The sequence below is a fragment of the Rhinatrema bivittatum genome, chromosome 11, assembly GCF_901001135.1.
Source record: "Rhinatrema bivittatum chromosome 11, aRhiBiv1.1, whole genome shotgun sequence".
Taxonomy (NCBI): Eukaryota; Metazoa; Chordata; class Amphibia; order Gymnophiona; family Rhinatrematidae; genus Rhinatrema; species Rhinatrema bivittatum.
In genome coordinates, this window is record NC_042625.1 from 69,719,006 (window position 1) to 69,734,198 (window position 15,193).

At 48.5% G+C, this 15,193-nt stretch overlaps 1 protein-coding gene across 3 annotated transcripts in view; it reads left to right on the plus strand.

Annotated features, from left to right (window-relative positions):
* The first annotated feature begins 352 nt into the window (after positions 1 to 352).
* The window catches only part of HIF3A (hypoxia inducible factor 3 subunit alpha), a 40,075-nt gene continuing 25,234 nt past the window's right edge, over positions 353 to 15,193 (plus strand). Inside the window, exons 1-2 of one of the 3 annotated variants that reach the window (XM_029619804.1) lie at positions 392 to 458; positions 3,831 to 3,894. Coding sequence is in view for 1 of the 3 variants with exons in the window: in XM_029619803.1 (XP_029475663.1) it covers positions 433 to 458 (26 nt within the window). In the remaining 2 variants the exon portion in view is untranslated. Of the gene's footprint in view, positions 459 to 3,830; positions 3,895 to 4,331; positions 4,352 to 15,193 lie in introns of those variants that run through there. The other 2 variants (XM_029619803.1, XM_029619805.1) reach the window with 2 other exon arrangements.

Below are 15,193 nucleotides of genomic sequence, written 5' to 3' on the forward strand. Positions count from 1 at the left end.
CACAGGGAAACTCAGAAGACCTAATGATGAACTTAAATTCTGAATTTTGAGTAGAACTTTTTTTCTGTATTGTAGTTTATTTCTCAAAGACCATTAGGATATTGTATTATTTTAACAAATAACGCATGCAGAATTTTTACATATTGTGTGTACAGCGTTTTTCGTTATTGGTGCAGAATGTTCCCCGGAGTCTGAATGCCTCGCCGTTCACCACCACCAGAGGGCACGCCTACTCCATACCTTTTCCCCCACTAGGCTCCATGTGGATGATTGATACCTCTGCTGGCGCTTGCCCAATGACACCCCACCCCCCATCCCGACCCGAGCAGTGGGGGCTGTGGGGGTGTGGCCAGTGGAGCAGGCCGTGTAGTTTGGGTGGTAAAGGAGCAGAGGTTACGGGAGTTTAGAGGCTGCAGCTGAGCAGGGGTAGCAATGGAGGAAGAGCAGCAGAGACAGAGGTAAGCGGGGAGGGGGCTGCTTTCAGCTGCCGTGCCCTGTGCAGGTAGGATCCCTGTCCTGGCGGAGCGAGTGCAGAGCTCTGGTTCTGGGGGGCTTCCTCTCCACCTTTGCGCTGCCTGGTTTCTGCCATGCAATGTGGTGCTTGCATGGGGCAGGGGGGCCGAGAACACATATGGCTTCTTCCCCTTTTTCCAGTTACAAAAAGATGTTGTGGGGTTTCTGATCTACATTTTCAGACCTAAGCAGCTCGCGGGGTGGGGCGAATTTCTGCGGAGATGCAAACGGGGGCAGGGTTCCAGGCAGCAATCTGTTCGCGAACTCGTGTAAGGTGTGTGGTAAAGGACTGGGTCTCGGGGGTCCTGGGAAGGGGCGCTGGGAAGTCAGTGTTTGTTTACATGGCAAGCAATCTGGGGGGGGGGGAGTGTGTACATGGCAAAGACACCCGGGGAAGTTGGTGGGCCCGGGTGTGTTGTGCGTAGCGGGAGATCTGGGGAAGGGACGATGCATGTGCGCACCTGTCTGAGGATCTGGGTATGGGGGTGCTAATATTGATAAGTTTGTCGAGGAGGTTGGTGTTTGTTGCCGGGGCTGGGGGTCTTGGGAAGAGTTGACTGTGTGTGTTTTATTTATTGTGGATTTCGCTCAGGCCTTTTCATGGGTAACTCAAGGCCAGTGACATTCAGGTACGGTAGGTATTTCCCTGTACTCTTGACAGTTTACAGTCTAATGTTGTTGTACCTGAGGCAATGGAAATTGAATTGGCTTGCCCAGGGTCACAGACTATCTCTGGGGAAGTGGGATTTGAACCCTGGCTTCTCTGGCTACCCTCCCCCCCCCCCCCATGGCTGGTGGTCTTGGATGAGGTGTTTTTCATGATTCGGGGTCTGGGTCTGGTAAACAATGAACTCCTATGACGCCAGATGCCTTTGAAAGTAGAGGAGGCGGGGGCGGGGGGGGGGAGTGTAGTGTACCCTGGAGGGGGGTGGGGAGGATGCAGTCCCATTCTAGCCCTGTTCATCCTGCTTGCAGGATATTTGCGGGACGGTGATCTTCCACTTTGATCCCTCATTATAATGAAGGGCACAGTGCTTAGCCAATTGGAGAACGTCATTCCATGTGTGGCAGGGATGGAAAAATATTTAGAAAGGTTAGGTGCCTGCCAAAAATGTTTAGGAGCCAGGGAAAACTTTCACTTTTTTCCCCCCCCTTCTTTTCTATTTTTATTTACTGTCCCTTTCCATCTCCTCCCACCTTCTTCCTTCGGGGATCCTTCTCCCTACACCTGCTTCCAGGCACTCTTACCCCCAACCCCACCTTCCTCCCAGTTTCTCCCCCCCCCTTTCTCCAGGCACTTTTTTTTCTTTTGCAATCTGGCAGCAAAACCTTGCCAGTGGCTGCCCACCCCCACCACAGCTGCTTTTCTCTGGTCTGGGATCCCTATTCTTACCAGCCAGCATCTCTTCCATTGGATGCCATGCCCACATTTCATGTGCCCAGGATTTTTCCAGCTCTGACTTGAGGCCTCTGCACAGAGCAACTGCCTGTTCCAGATCCTGGGGATCGAGTTTTACATTTTTTTTTTTTTCTTAACTGAACTACCTCTCTGGAGCTCTACGATGTGGTTCTGGGATTCCCTGGAACTGTACTGTAGAGCTGTCCTTCATTTGCTCGACATTTCTCCATCCAGCAGCAGTCCAGGTACACGTGCATGCTATGTACCTTCCTCCCACCGTGCCCCCACTCCCCTGTGGCTTCTGAGCTTGGCTTTCAGTCTGTTCTGGAGAGAGGGCTTTGCAAACTGTTTATTCCCCACCATACACAGCAGGGCTGGGCGCCCTCTGGTAAATAAACATAGCAGGACAAGAGGTTGTGCCTTACTAGGACTAGTGGCCAAGGCGTGCCCTGCTTGATGAGGCACTCGCTGTTCCCGCTCACGGGAGAACAGATATGTGGCAGATACAGTTGCTGTCTTGAATTAGCCCTCCCTGTGCCAGTGAGATTTAACAAGAAGGTCATGTTGTGGATCAGTGTGAGAACTGTGGCCTCATTACCCCAAGCTTCAGTCTCCTGTGCACACCACCTCTGAGCCGGTCCCTGCAGTGCCTCCTGCTGACTGGGACAGAGATCTTTCTCCTCTGTGTAACTCCCTCTGTCCCATTCAATGATGGATTTAGCTTTCAGCTGCCCCCAAGCCCTCTTGGTTCCACCTACTCCCCTTGGTCCCACACAAAAAAAGCCCCTTGGACCTCATGTGACCTGGCAGCAGCTCCTGGAGACTCTTGATGGCTCTAGCAGTGGCGCTGCTTCCAAAATGTCACCACCTTAGGCATAGACTAGTAGGCCTGTAGAAGAATCCAGGCTTTGCCTCATTCCCTGCAGCGCCTCCTGCTGGCTGGGGCACAGATGCTTCTCTTCCCCGTCCCATTCCCTGCCTTGCTTCCCTAGATTGCTGCGTTGTGGTTTCTCCTTTTCTGGTTCAGATGCAGGCTTTGCTCTGTCCTCATTCCACAGTTTCTTGGCACGATGCCGGCCTGATGGATGATAGGCTCAGATTAATCAGCTGCTCTGGCAGCCTCTGTCCAGGTATTTCACACAGAGTCCGTGACGTCAGAGAACATGGAGTCTGCTGCCAGAGATTTTTTCTTGGCAGCTGTCAGGCGCTGCCCTGCGTACTCATTGAGAAGGTGCCAATGTTGTGAGTAGGCGCGTCTTTGCAGCAAGCTTGCTGTATGTCTGTGACTGGCACAGGGAATGCCAGTGTGAGCGGGAGGTCCGAGGGAACCTGGGCACATTAGCAGTCAACAAAATGGCCAGTGTAACTCAGCTCTCAGACACAGACGCACCTTCCCACCTAGAAGAGAGCTTTGAAATGGATCTTGCCTGTCTCTTCCTGGCTGCCTCTGGGTGTATGGCTCTCTCTCTTCGGTTTGCCTTGCATAATGAGTCGAAAGCCATATTAAGTCACTCTGTTTCCAAATGAGTTGTACTTTTAAGGCATGTCTGCGTGTTTTTAAAAAGAAAGAAGGTGAAGGTGCAGTGTCGCAGAACTGTGTTTCTGTGGAGGGAGAGAGAGGGAGTCTCAGGAGTGGAATAGCAGGGGCTGCTGTAGGGCAGGAATGAGGTGCATTGGCAGAGCTGCGTGTGGAGCATCAGTAATGGCACAGCAGGGAGAGCTGCAGGCCAGGAGTGAGGTGCACTGGCAGAGCTACGTGGGGGAGGGTCTCAGTATTGGAATAGCAGATTAATTCTAATTTATTTAAAAAACAACATAGTTACATATATACATGTGTGTATTTACAAAAACATAATAAAGCCCCCTAAATCATAATTACATAGCTGTTAGGGTTTTTTGTTTTTTTTTAAACCTCTAGGTACTGCTACCAGATGGTCCCAAAATGCTGAACGTGATGTTCTTGGATTGTAGTTACAGTGCAGGTACAGTATGTATGTTCTGGCCCTAACTAGCTTCTAGTTGTTCTTGGAGTGAGGTGCACTGGCAGTCCCTGATTCTATTTTGTGTGTGTGTGTTTTTTTTTCTTTTTATTGCTGCATTCTTCCAGCTGTGCAGCGTAAACAGAGATTAAGCTCTGGTGACCTCACAGCAAGCACTCTCTCCAATAAGGAGTGGGATGTTTCTGGCCAGCCAATCCGCACCTGGTGTTCCTTTCTGTATTTAGCTCAGTGGTGAAGGAGACAAACAGAGAACTTAACCAATGAGAGCGTGCCCTCTCCTCCCCCACCACGCACAGCTGTACAGTACATGCAGGCTTAGTTCCTGAACCCCCCTCCCCCACCCAGCCTTGCTCACATGTTCCCATGCAACTCAGCCCCTGGGCTGCTGCATTCTTCTGATGGGGGAGGAGAGCTGATGGCTGAATATAGGATCTGAAAGGTACAGGCTCAGTATGCACACGCCGAGATAAAACGGCAGGAGCGAGGAGGGGGAAAAGTGGTGAAGCGGTCATCGGTGGGGATAGGGGCAGTCCTTATCATTGCAGGGAATAAAGTCTATCCCCCAGGGCATTTCTAGCCCTTCTTTTGCACTGTGACAGGCGGGAGGACAGAGTGGAAAGACCATGCCTAGGCGTTTCCGATATGTTGGAAGATTTTGGCTCTGTGTGTTATCTTACTCTGGTTTTGATTTTTGAATCTCAGCGGGTTCTTTTTGGTATTTTCCTGAAGATTTTGGTGTGACATAGTTCGACCACCCCCTTTCCTGTGCACCAGTAATACCTCAGAACATGCTGGGAGGACAGGATCTTCATTGCATGGCTGAAGAACTGGTGAATAGAGCGAGCTTTCAATGTATTGAGCACTGGGGTCACACACCAGAGGATAAAGCCTGATGTCTCCATCTCCCTGTGAAGGGAACTAGGATCCGAAGAGAACATTGATGGATCTATAGTATTGAGTAGGGGGTTGTGGCTGATTAAATTAGACTATTACCACCCACTCCCCTTGCAAACAAATGAGGATAGTGAAGGAACATTCACAGATAAGAATCTCACAGAGCTACCAGGGAGGAAAAGGGAGACAGATATGAAGTTCCAAGGCAAGAAAACAAGAAATAGGTTATATCAATAAAATTTCAGACCTGCTAACTCTAGCAAAGCAGATCTGGATATCGCTTCTATTATAGAGATTTATGTCTTTTTTTTTTTCTGTTGTGCATCCAAGGATCAGAGGTGCTATGGCACGTGACTAAGGGAATCGAAGGGGGTAAGAAGTATGAGTAAGAGAAGAGATTGCTGTTGGGATCAATCCTCCCGCTCTCTCTCCTGATCCCAGATCCCACCTCTTTCTCTTCCCATCCCCTTCCCCTCTCCTCCTGCTTACCGATTCCTGCTATCTCCCACTCTCTGCGTCTCCGTTTCCTGTTGATCTACCCCTCCTGTCTGAGATCTATTCTTCATTTTCCTTTTCTGAAATACCCTTTCTCCCCATCTTCCAGATATCTTCCCTGTCCCCTATTTTCTATTCTCTATCCTTCTGCTCCCTCCCTAGCACCAATTACTAAACCCCCTTTTTGTCTAAAAAAAGAACCTGTCACAAAGTGAGGGTAGTGAGCCCTTGGGCCGCTGTTAAGTTAAGTCGGCCTATCTTGTGCGCCGTGCAGAAGCTGATATGCCACAAGACAAGATCTTCTGCCTGACAAGCCACTTCCCCCTTGGGTTGAGCACACAGGTTCGGCCGGCCAGCAAGGCTTTCCAGGATGGATACGAGGAAGGTAGAAGGAAGCAAGGTCGGTGGCCAGACTGAGGTTGGTGTAGGCGGAGAGCAAAGTAGAGTTGAGGGCCAGGCTGAGGTCAAGGCAATGATAAATCAGGCCAATGTTATTGTTTGTAAGGTTTTGGGTGGCCCCTTGGACACTGTGGCAGCTGACCATGCCCACAGGGGGGGAAGTCCCGTGAGGGGCCACAGGTCAGGCTCAGCTTTGGGACACACAACACAGAGTTATCTTTTATTAGACAGAGTTGAGAAGCCACCAGAGGTGGCAGTAGTGAGTAGAGATGAAGCCCGGCTGGGCTAGGGTTCCTCGGGATACTGGAACAGTGATTCCCTCTATGGCTGTGCTGTAGTGGAGAAAACTGAGGTAGTGAGTACAGTGGAGCATACACAGAGTTCTGGTATAGAGCCTCGTGGGTAAAGTTACTCACACAGCGGTTTCTCCCGGAAGGGAACACAGAAGCTGGAATAGAGGTAGGCCCTTAAGGAGCGAGTACCTGGTTCCAGGGAACAGCTCTGAGGAAATAAAGTTGGTAACTCACTGATGATGTAGGCAGTGGTTTCTTCCAAGCAGAAGAGAGAGGTTCAGGCAGTAAGTCAGGGAACAAAGGCCCTCGAGGAGCGAGTACCCCGTTAGGATAAAGTCCAAAAGTTGGAGAGGCAGAGTAGCTAGGTACAGAGAGCGAATCCCATCCGTAAGGATTCCCTTGTTAACTTGATTAGCTAGCAAAAAGTGTAGGCTTTTGTATCCGGGATGCGTGACGTCATCACAGGGCCCTGAGGTTCGCGCCAAAGAGAGAATAAGAAGCAGGGCTGCGCGCCCTATGGTACCTGGACAACATGGCAAGATGCAGCGCCCAAGCCGGACCGGGGACGCCAGAGAGGATGGCAGGCAGACGCCGCGGCAGCCAGATGTCCATCAACCGCGGGAGGAGTCGCAAAAAAGGTAAGGTAGGCAGAGTGGAAACGTCGGGCAGCGACAATCGTAATAGCCAGGGGGAGAAACACAACAGGACAGACGAGCAGTAAAGGCAGGAGCAAGGACACCAAGAACAAAACCAGGATAAAGGCAGGAATACACTGTGGCAACTAGCACTGCTGAACGAACACGAGACCTGTTGCGAAGGCATCGAGTGGTAGGTAGTTCTGAGCTTCCTTTATGCAAGAAAGAATGTGATGTCATCAGAACATGTTACAGGAAGTCCAAACAACAGGATCTACAAGAAGGGCTCAGGAACTGCAGGAAGTTCAGCCATGTTCCTGGGATGCCACTTGGTGCTAAAGACGTTCCAGACTAGAGGTGAGGGGCGTTATAATAAACCGCCTTTTAAGCTCCCTTCCCAGGTTGTTAGGCTTGGGCTTACAGGGAAAGAACTGGTGAAACCTCTTGGTTAAGAGTGGAGCTTGGACATTACTTGCTGATTCCCATGAGTTTTCCTCAGGACCATATCCCGTTCAAGCGATTTAAATCGTGACCTTTGCCTTGCCATCGCTTGGAGTCTAGAATTTCCTGAACATCAAATTCTGGGTCGGGATCCAAAGAAACTGCCATGGGCATTGGTGGTGGACTGTCTCTCCACTTAAAAACCACGGGCTTTAGTAAAGAAATGTGGAAAGCATTGTGGATTCACAGAAAAAGAGGCAACTTTAGTTGGTATATGACAGGTCCAACCTGTCTCAGGTTGGGATAGGGACCAATGAAATGGGGGGAGCGAATTTAGTGAAGGTTAGCTTCAAACAAAGATTCTGCATACTTAACCAAACCAGGGTTCCTGATAAAAGCAGAGGTGGCTCTTTTCTTATATGTTTTCCCAAAGCTCCAGTAGGTTGGCCTCTGTTTGGTTAGCTGCTGGTATTGTAGTGGTTACAGGTAATGGAAGGGCACCTTGGGGTGTCTACCATGGACCATAAAGAAAGGAGAGGATCCTGAAGATTCTCATGCTTGAATATTATAACAAAACATCACTCAATGCAATAATTAGGCCCAGTCGTTCTGCTGCTCAGAAACATAGGCTCGAAGGAAAGCTTTCAGGTTCTGATTGATTTTCTCAGTTAGCCCATTAGCTTTTGGATGATAAGCCGAGGAGAAATCAAGGAATGGAGGAGTAGCCTAGCGGGCTACAAATCAGGAGACCAGGGTTCAAGTCCCGCTGTTGCTCCTTGTGACCTTGGGCAAGTCACTTTACCCTCCATTGCCTCAGATACAGATTTAGATGCAATCTGCTTTGAAGTGCTGAAAAAAAGTGCAAAATAAATCGAGACACATTGAGTTTATTACTGAGGCTCCTCCAGAACTTTGAGTTGAACTGTACCTCTTGGTCGCTCACTATGTGTTTGGGTAGCACACAAAGTTGGCTACTGAGGGAGTGAAGGTAAGGGAATGAAGTGTGCTATCTTTGAGAAGTGGTCCACAATGACTCACATAACTGTACAGTTCTCCGATGTGGGAAGGTCCTTAATGAAGTCAGTGGAAAAATGAGTCCATGACTTGTCCAGGTCTGGCAGGGATTGCGAGCACAGTTAGTACACGAATCCACATATGCCCAGATGTCCTCGGCCATTTATGACCACCAGTATTGGTGCAAGATCAACTCTATAGTCTTCTGGACTCCTTGGTGTCCGCCCAGCCTAGAGTTGTGGCCCCACTTGAAGATTTTCTCTGTAAGGTATGTGGATACTATCGTCTTGCCAACAGGAATGGAGGAGATGGCTGTAGTGAGAATTTTGGCTGGGTCTAAGATGAGCTGTGTTTCGGTGGAGATATCAGAAGGGTCAAATGAGCGAAACAGGCCATCCACTCTGGCATTCTTCTCAGCAAGATGAAAAACTATCTGTTGAAGAATAAAGACCAAAATGCTTGGTGGGGGTTGAGCCTCTTGGCTTCCTGGAGGTAGAGAAGATTTTTGTGATCAGTTGTAACAATGAAAGAGTGTTGGGCTCCCTCCAAGAGTTTTTTTTCCACTCTTTGAGAGCGAGCTTGATAGCCAGAAGTTCCCAGTCCCCAATGGGATAATTTTTCTCGATGAGTTAGAATCTTCTGGAGAAAAAGGATGAAGTTTGCTATCAGGTGCTACCTATGAAAGAACTACTTTGGCTCCAGTGTAGGAAGCATCCACCTCAAGGAAGAAGGGCTGATCTGGGTTTGAGTGCTGAAGGAAGGACGTGGATTTGAAGGCCCCTTTGAGTTGCTCAAAGGCTTGGACTGCGTCTTCGAGCAAGCCCTTTTGTGGATGAGGACCATGAGAGGGGTCATTAGAGAAGAGTAGTTGGGAATACATTGGCAATAGTAATTTGTAAACCCCAGGAAGCATTGTAGAGTTTTAAATTCCCCGGAACAGGGCCAGTTTCTGATAGCAGAGATCTTGGCAGTGTCCATCTTCAGACCTTGTGCTAAAATGATATAGCATAAAAAAGGTAATTCGGAGTGTTCAACATTTTTCCAATTTTGCATATAGCCTGTTTTAGCAAAGCTGCTGGAGGAGTGTTACTACTTGCAAACGGTGCTCTGCGAGAGTCTGAGAAAAGATTAGGATAATTGTCTAGGTTTACCAGGACACATGTCTGCAGGAGATCTCTGAACATGTCATTTATGAAGTTCTGAAACACTGCAGGGGCAATGGAAAGTCCAAATGGCATGAATAGATATCCATAATGTCCAGCTCTCATGTTAAATCAGTCTTCCATTCGTCTCCCTTTTTAATCCTTATCAGATTATAAGCTCACAAAGGTCCAACTTGGTGAAGATCTTGGCATCTTGAAGTCAGTCAAACAGCTCAGAGATGAGTGGCAGAGGATATTTATTCTTGATTATTGGAATTCAGACTGCAGTAGTCAATATAGGGTCTAAGGGACCCGTCCTTTTTGCCAACAAACAAAAATACTGCTCCTGCAGGTGACGAGGATGGGTTGGATGAAACCCCGTTCCAGATTTTCCCTGATATACTCTGATATCACCTGGGTTTCTGGCACTGACAGCAGATAAACCCTTCTGCAAGGTGGCATTTTCCCAGGTTAGAGGTCAGTGGGGCAGTCATAGGGTCAGTGAGGGGGGAATGGTTCCTGCTTGCTTTTTACCGAATAAGTCCAGGAAGGCCAAAGGGTACTGCAAGATTCAAGAGTGCAGTGGAGGTAGGTGGAACAATCGAGCAGAGGCAATGCTGGAAGCAATAGGGACTCCATGAATGGATGTCTCACATGCACCAGTCTACTGTGGGACCATGTATCTGAAGCCATGGTAGATCCAAGACCAGAGGGTTGACAGAATATAAAATGAGATCTGTTTGTGATGGAGACCCACCCTCAGGGTTATAGGTCGGGTAACAGCTGTGATATTCCCGGGCAGCAGTTCCCCATAAACCAAAGAAATGATGAGCAGTCGGGGCAGCTGATCCATAGGGCTAGCATGACGATATACCATGCTTTTCTCAATGAAATTCCGTGCTGCACACGGGTCAAGGAAGACTTCAGTAAGGATAACTTTGGTGCCTGTTTGGAGATAGACAGGCAGGACAATCCGAGCAAGGGGAGTGTTTCCAGAGAGACTTGGACTGCCTCCACAGCCAGCCCTAGGCAAAGAAGTTTCCCAGCTTCAATGGACAGGTTCTGCCATGGTGCTCGGAGGCAGCACAATAGAGGCACAGAATTTGGAGCTGGCATAGACCACTCCCTTCTGTCAAATGAGTGACCCATTTGCATAGGTTCCTCCTGTGTAGAGGTATTACTGGAGCCAATACAGAGCACTAGAATCTGGGAGCCAGACACAGTGCTTTGTGGGAATAACCCTGCTCCTGAGACCTTTCTTGGAAATGGACATCAATCTGGGTGCAGAGGGAAATCAGCATGCTCAGCAAGTTTGTCCTTGATCTGGGCAGCCAATCAGCATGCTCAGCAAGTTTGTCCTTGATCTGGGCAGCCAGGCCCTGCCAGAATATGGCGGTTAGGCTCTCTTCATTCCACCGCAGCTCAGCAGCCAGGGTCCAGAACTGAATCACATAATGACCCACCATTTGAGACTCCTGGTAGAGATGCAGGAGGTTGGCCACAGCGGAAGAGGCTTGGCCTAGGTCCTCAAAGACCCTGCGGAAGTGCACTAGGAAATCAGCTAGGATGCTCAACATCAAGTCAACCAGGCCAGGGGGAGAAACACAACAGGACAGACAGGAGCAGGCAGGACAAGGACACACAGAAACATAAAACAAGACAAGAACATGCTGTAGGAGACCTATTGCAAAGGCATTGATTGGTAGTTCTGAGCTTCCTTCATATTAGGCAGGATGTGATATCATCAGGGCATGTACAGGAAACATCAGGGCCTAACAGAAGGGCTCAGGAAGTTCAGGACAGCCATGTTCCTGGGATGCTGCATGATGCCGGAGGTGCTTCAGACTAGAGGTGAGGGGCATTACAAAACTAATTAACTGGCCATGGAAATATCAGGAAATGTATTTTATAAAATAAAAATGTATATTATTCAATATGCATATTTATGCATGTCACATTATTACCCAGAATTTCAGAAACTTTGCTGCAGAAGCTGCCCTTGAACTGCCAAATGTAATTGTGGTGATAGCAACAGAAAAGCGGGGTGATGGTAAGAGTTGTGGGTTATTTTGGAAAGGTGAAATGGCACGTCCATCTACACTGGAGTGATCTGCAGACCTGCAGTACAGGCAAAAGAGCTGGTTACAGATTTAGTCAAAGACTGCAGTGAAAGGGAAGGTTGCTGGAGGCAGATCTAAATATGGGGCATCTGACTGTGGCATTGGTTAAAAACAGACTGATCCTGGACTCCATTCTAGGGGCGCTTCTCAAATAAAAGGGATCTGGACCCATGAGGAAGGGGGCAGTACTGGACCCAGTATTTACAAACAGGGAGAGAGTTTATAATGAGAGGAGGCGTTCTGCGCCAATCTAGACAGGCTTTATTGTCAAGACTTAGGCATATGGGCCGGCAGAATAACATCCAGCATCTTTTTCATCGATACCACAGGCATAATGGATGGAATTGGTGCTGGTGGTGCGGTGGACTGAGTGCTCCTTGCTGAAGCTACTGACTGTGCCCGCTATGCACGGGGATTAGGAAAGAAAAGGTAGTTTGGTGCCATGAAAGATGGAAGGGGCTTATGGTGCAGTGCCGACCGAGATTGGCACCAGTGATGGGCCCCCAGCCATGGTACCATACTGTTTCTTCCCTTTTGTCTCTGAAGAGCTCTGCCTTGGGGATAAGCCCTCTTCCGGCACTGAGTACTTCTGCACCTTCCTCTATCCTGTGCCTGCAGTGAATAAGGAACCCAACAGTAAATACTGAACCCAAAAATTCAGTGGTGAACAATCACAGAGTGCATCGAAAAAAACCACCAATTGTCTCTTGAAACCATCATAGAAAAAATGAGCTTGCCAAAACTCACTTGATAGCGGTTACACAGGGTTAAGGTTTTACACCTGCCACTTAAATATCTTGCAGCTCAAACATTTAATCATAGGTCACTTAAACTTTGGAATTGTCTTCACCTGACTAATTGAAGGTCTAATGAGACAATCAATGTTTTGGGCATTATTAACAACTTAATAAACGGAGAGTGAATTGCCAGGAGGACCTGACTTGGAACTATCCAGATAATTGGCGGAATGTTAATGAAGGTTCTTCATGTAAATCATCTCTTTCTAATGTGTTGAGAGATGGGTACATGGTAGAGGTTAAGGTTTTACCCCAAAATTGTACCATTCAAGAAAAAGGTTAGGAATTATATTGTAGATAATTGAGATTCCTTGTGATCCTGGGATTTTTGTCCTAGAACTGCTGGTAGATGTGGGGAATTTGTGTGGGACACGGCTGATCCTCCATCTGCTGAGTGCAGCAGGATGTTTCGTGGCTGCTTCTTGCTGGTTCTGCAGAGTCTGCGTTATTTTTACAGCATGGAAATGGGCCGGTGGCTTCACAGTCTTACCAAGCAGTTTTCTTTTCCATCTGCTGGGAGAAGTATTGCATTGTTGGATCCTCCCCAGGGGATGGCTTTTGGGATTGGTCGGTGCTCCCCTTTTATGTTCTGGGGTTGAGCACACTCAGCTGAGTTCTTGAGGTCTGAAGTTGGTTGGAGTTGCCATTGTTGAGAGTTGGTTGCCTGCCTTTTGGAATTTGGAGATCCCAGATGGGCCCTCAGCCTACTACAGAGGGATAGCAGGATGAGAGCCTGTTTCAGTGCCCTCCAGTCCAGAAAGGGTTTCCCTGTGCACAGAGGAGAAGGTTCGTGGACTTTCAGAGAGAGGGCCTGGATTGGGTGAGTTTGCCACCCTTGAAGGGAAGTCCCTCCTTCTTAGCAGAGCTATTTTGGAGTCTTCCTGCCTACCTAAAAGTCAAGTGGGCTTGCAGGGCTGAGGAAAAGGTTTTGGGCGGAAGAGAAGTTGTTGAGTTTTTTTCCCATTTGGAGTTGCTGTTTTCCTTTTTTCACCACTGGGAGAAGGACAGTGGTTCAGGCGGAGGATGGACGAGGAGACTGATGTTGGGAATGATTATTTTTTTATGTTCTTATAATCACGTTGACTTAGGGAATGGCCTCTGCTATTACTGGCATTGGTAGCTTGGGATCTTCTTAGTGTTTGGGTAATTGCCAGGTTCTTGTGGCCTGGTTTTGGCCTCTGTTGGAAACAGGATGCTGGGCTTGATGGACCCTTGGTCTGACCCAGCATGGCAATTTCTTATGTTCTTCTTTTTGTGGTGATAATTTGTGCAGTCCTCGCATGAATACTTTGCTTTAAGTGTCAATAAACCCTTTTTATTTTGAACCCCACTCCCTTGTCTGGGCCTGATTTATTTAATTTCATTTCAACCATGGAGAGACTGGAGAAGTTGCTACACCAGGGAGTTGAAAGTGAGGGAGAATACCCTAGCACCGGGGGCCCCCAGAGGCCTTGCCCTCCTCCCTGCTGGCTTGGACCCCGGCCTCCCAGTAGCTTTACTACTGTGGTGAGATTGGGAAGAGGGAGTCCGGGACAGTGAGTGAGGCCCTGGGAATTGCTGTGACCCCCTGCGTTAGGATACTGTGAAACCATGAGGGGGTTACAGAGAGGTTAACAGCTGAATGGAGAAATAGAAAAGATCTTTAAGTCTTTAAAAACTGGCTGCCATTTCTGGATTCAGTGGACAGCTTAATTTTACACACTTTTATGTTCTTCTTTTTAACATTCTTTCACTACTTATCCCATATCAAGTCGGTATAGAATTGGGACCTGCCTGCGTGACAGTAGAAAAGTGTTTGTTTGTCCTAGGTTGATCCTTTTTTTTCAGTCCGGATTGTCTGACGTGTATATAAAGCAAGTTAAATGTTTACCGTAGTCAAAGTGATTATAATGCGTGTGTTTATTCTATGCCGCTGTTTGCGGACTTGCTTATTCTAGTGGAGTTATTGTTTTATATAGCAATAAAATCTAAATTACAAAACAGAGAAAGGGGGACGCATGGAAGAGCCTTGCATGGCAGATGGTGGAGACAAAAATAGTAATGGAATTCAGGATGCCTGGGATTAGCACGGGGGAATCAAAGGGGAGCCAGAGATATTAGCTGCGGAATAAAGACCATCGCCGGACACTTGCTTTTGGCCCAGCAGTTTCCTTCTGTTCCATTGGTAGCTGCATGATGGTTACGTCCCCCTGTTGATCTCCCCGCTGCCAAATTAGTTTAGCCCAGTCATCGGAGGGATGGTCCAGGAGCAGGGTCCTGCAATCATGGACCCTGAATCTAATTGCTAGGCTACGTGATGGCTGGGACCCTCTCCGTCTGGGGGGGGGGGCCTGTGATCATGAGTTGGGACTGGGGATGCTCTCTGGGGAGGAGAAAGACCTGAGCAGGGAGTCCACGTGCAGTGCATAGCGCCACCACTGGGCTTGGCCGTGCCTAGGCCCTTCTCTCTTCTGGCTCACTGATGCACAGAATAAAGACCAGCCCCAGGTCTCTCGTCATTTCTGCATTAGAGTGTCATACGGGGCTCAGATCCATAGTCCACCGAGCCTAGCCTACTGTCTCCAGCAGTGGCCATGCCTAGTTGCTTGGAAGAAGTACTCAACGGATACCAACGGGGGACATCCGTTTCCCTGGCAGTGCTAGGTTCGGTTCCCCAGGCCTACCATTCTAAAGGATGGTAATGGACCTGTGCACGACAGACTTGTTCAGTCCTTTTTGTTTTATTTATTGTTTGGACCTGCAGTTTCCTCCTGCTCCCTTGTGTGTTCCAGGGCTGGAATCTGGTGCCATGAGTCTTCATTTGCAGCTACCTGCAATCTTTTTTTATCCAGTATTGATCCCGAGGGATCCCTGCAACCTTGCTCCCTGAATCCAGAGTGCTGCTGTTGCACACAGTGACTGGCACTCCTCCCCACCCGGAGCCTCTGAACCTCCTCCGCGTGGCAGTGCCTAGAACTTCTGCTGTGCCCCCCAGATCTCTTTGACACTCGGTTACGCTAAATGCCGTGACCATGTCATCCCAACAACTAATTCAACAGCCTCATTGTACAT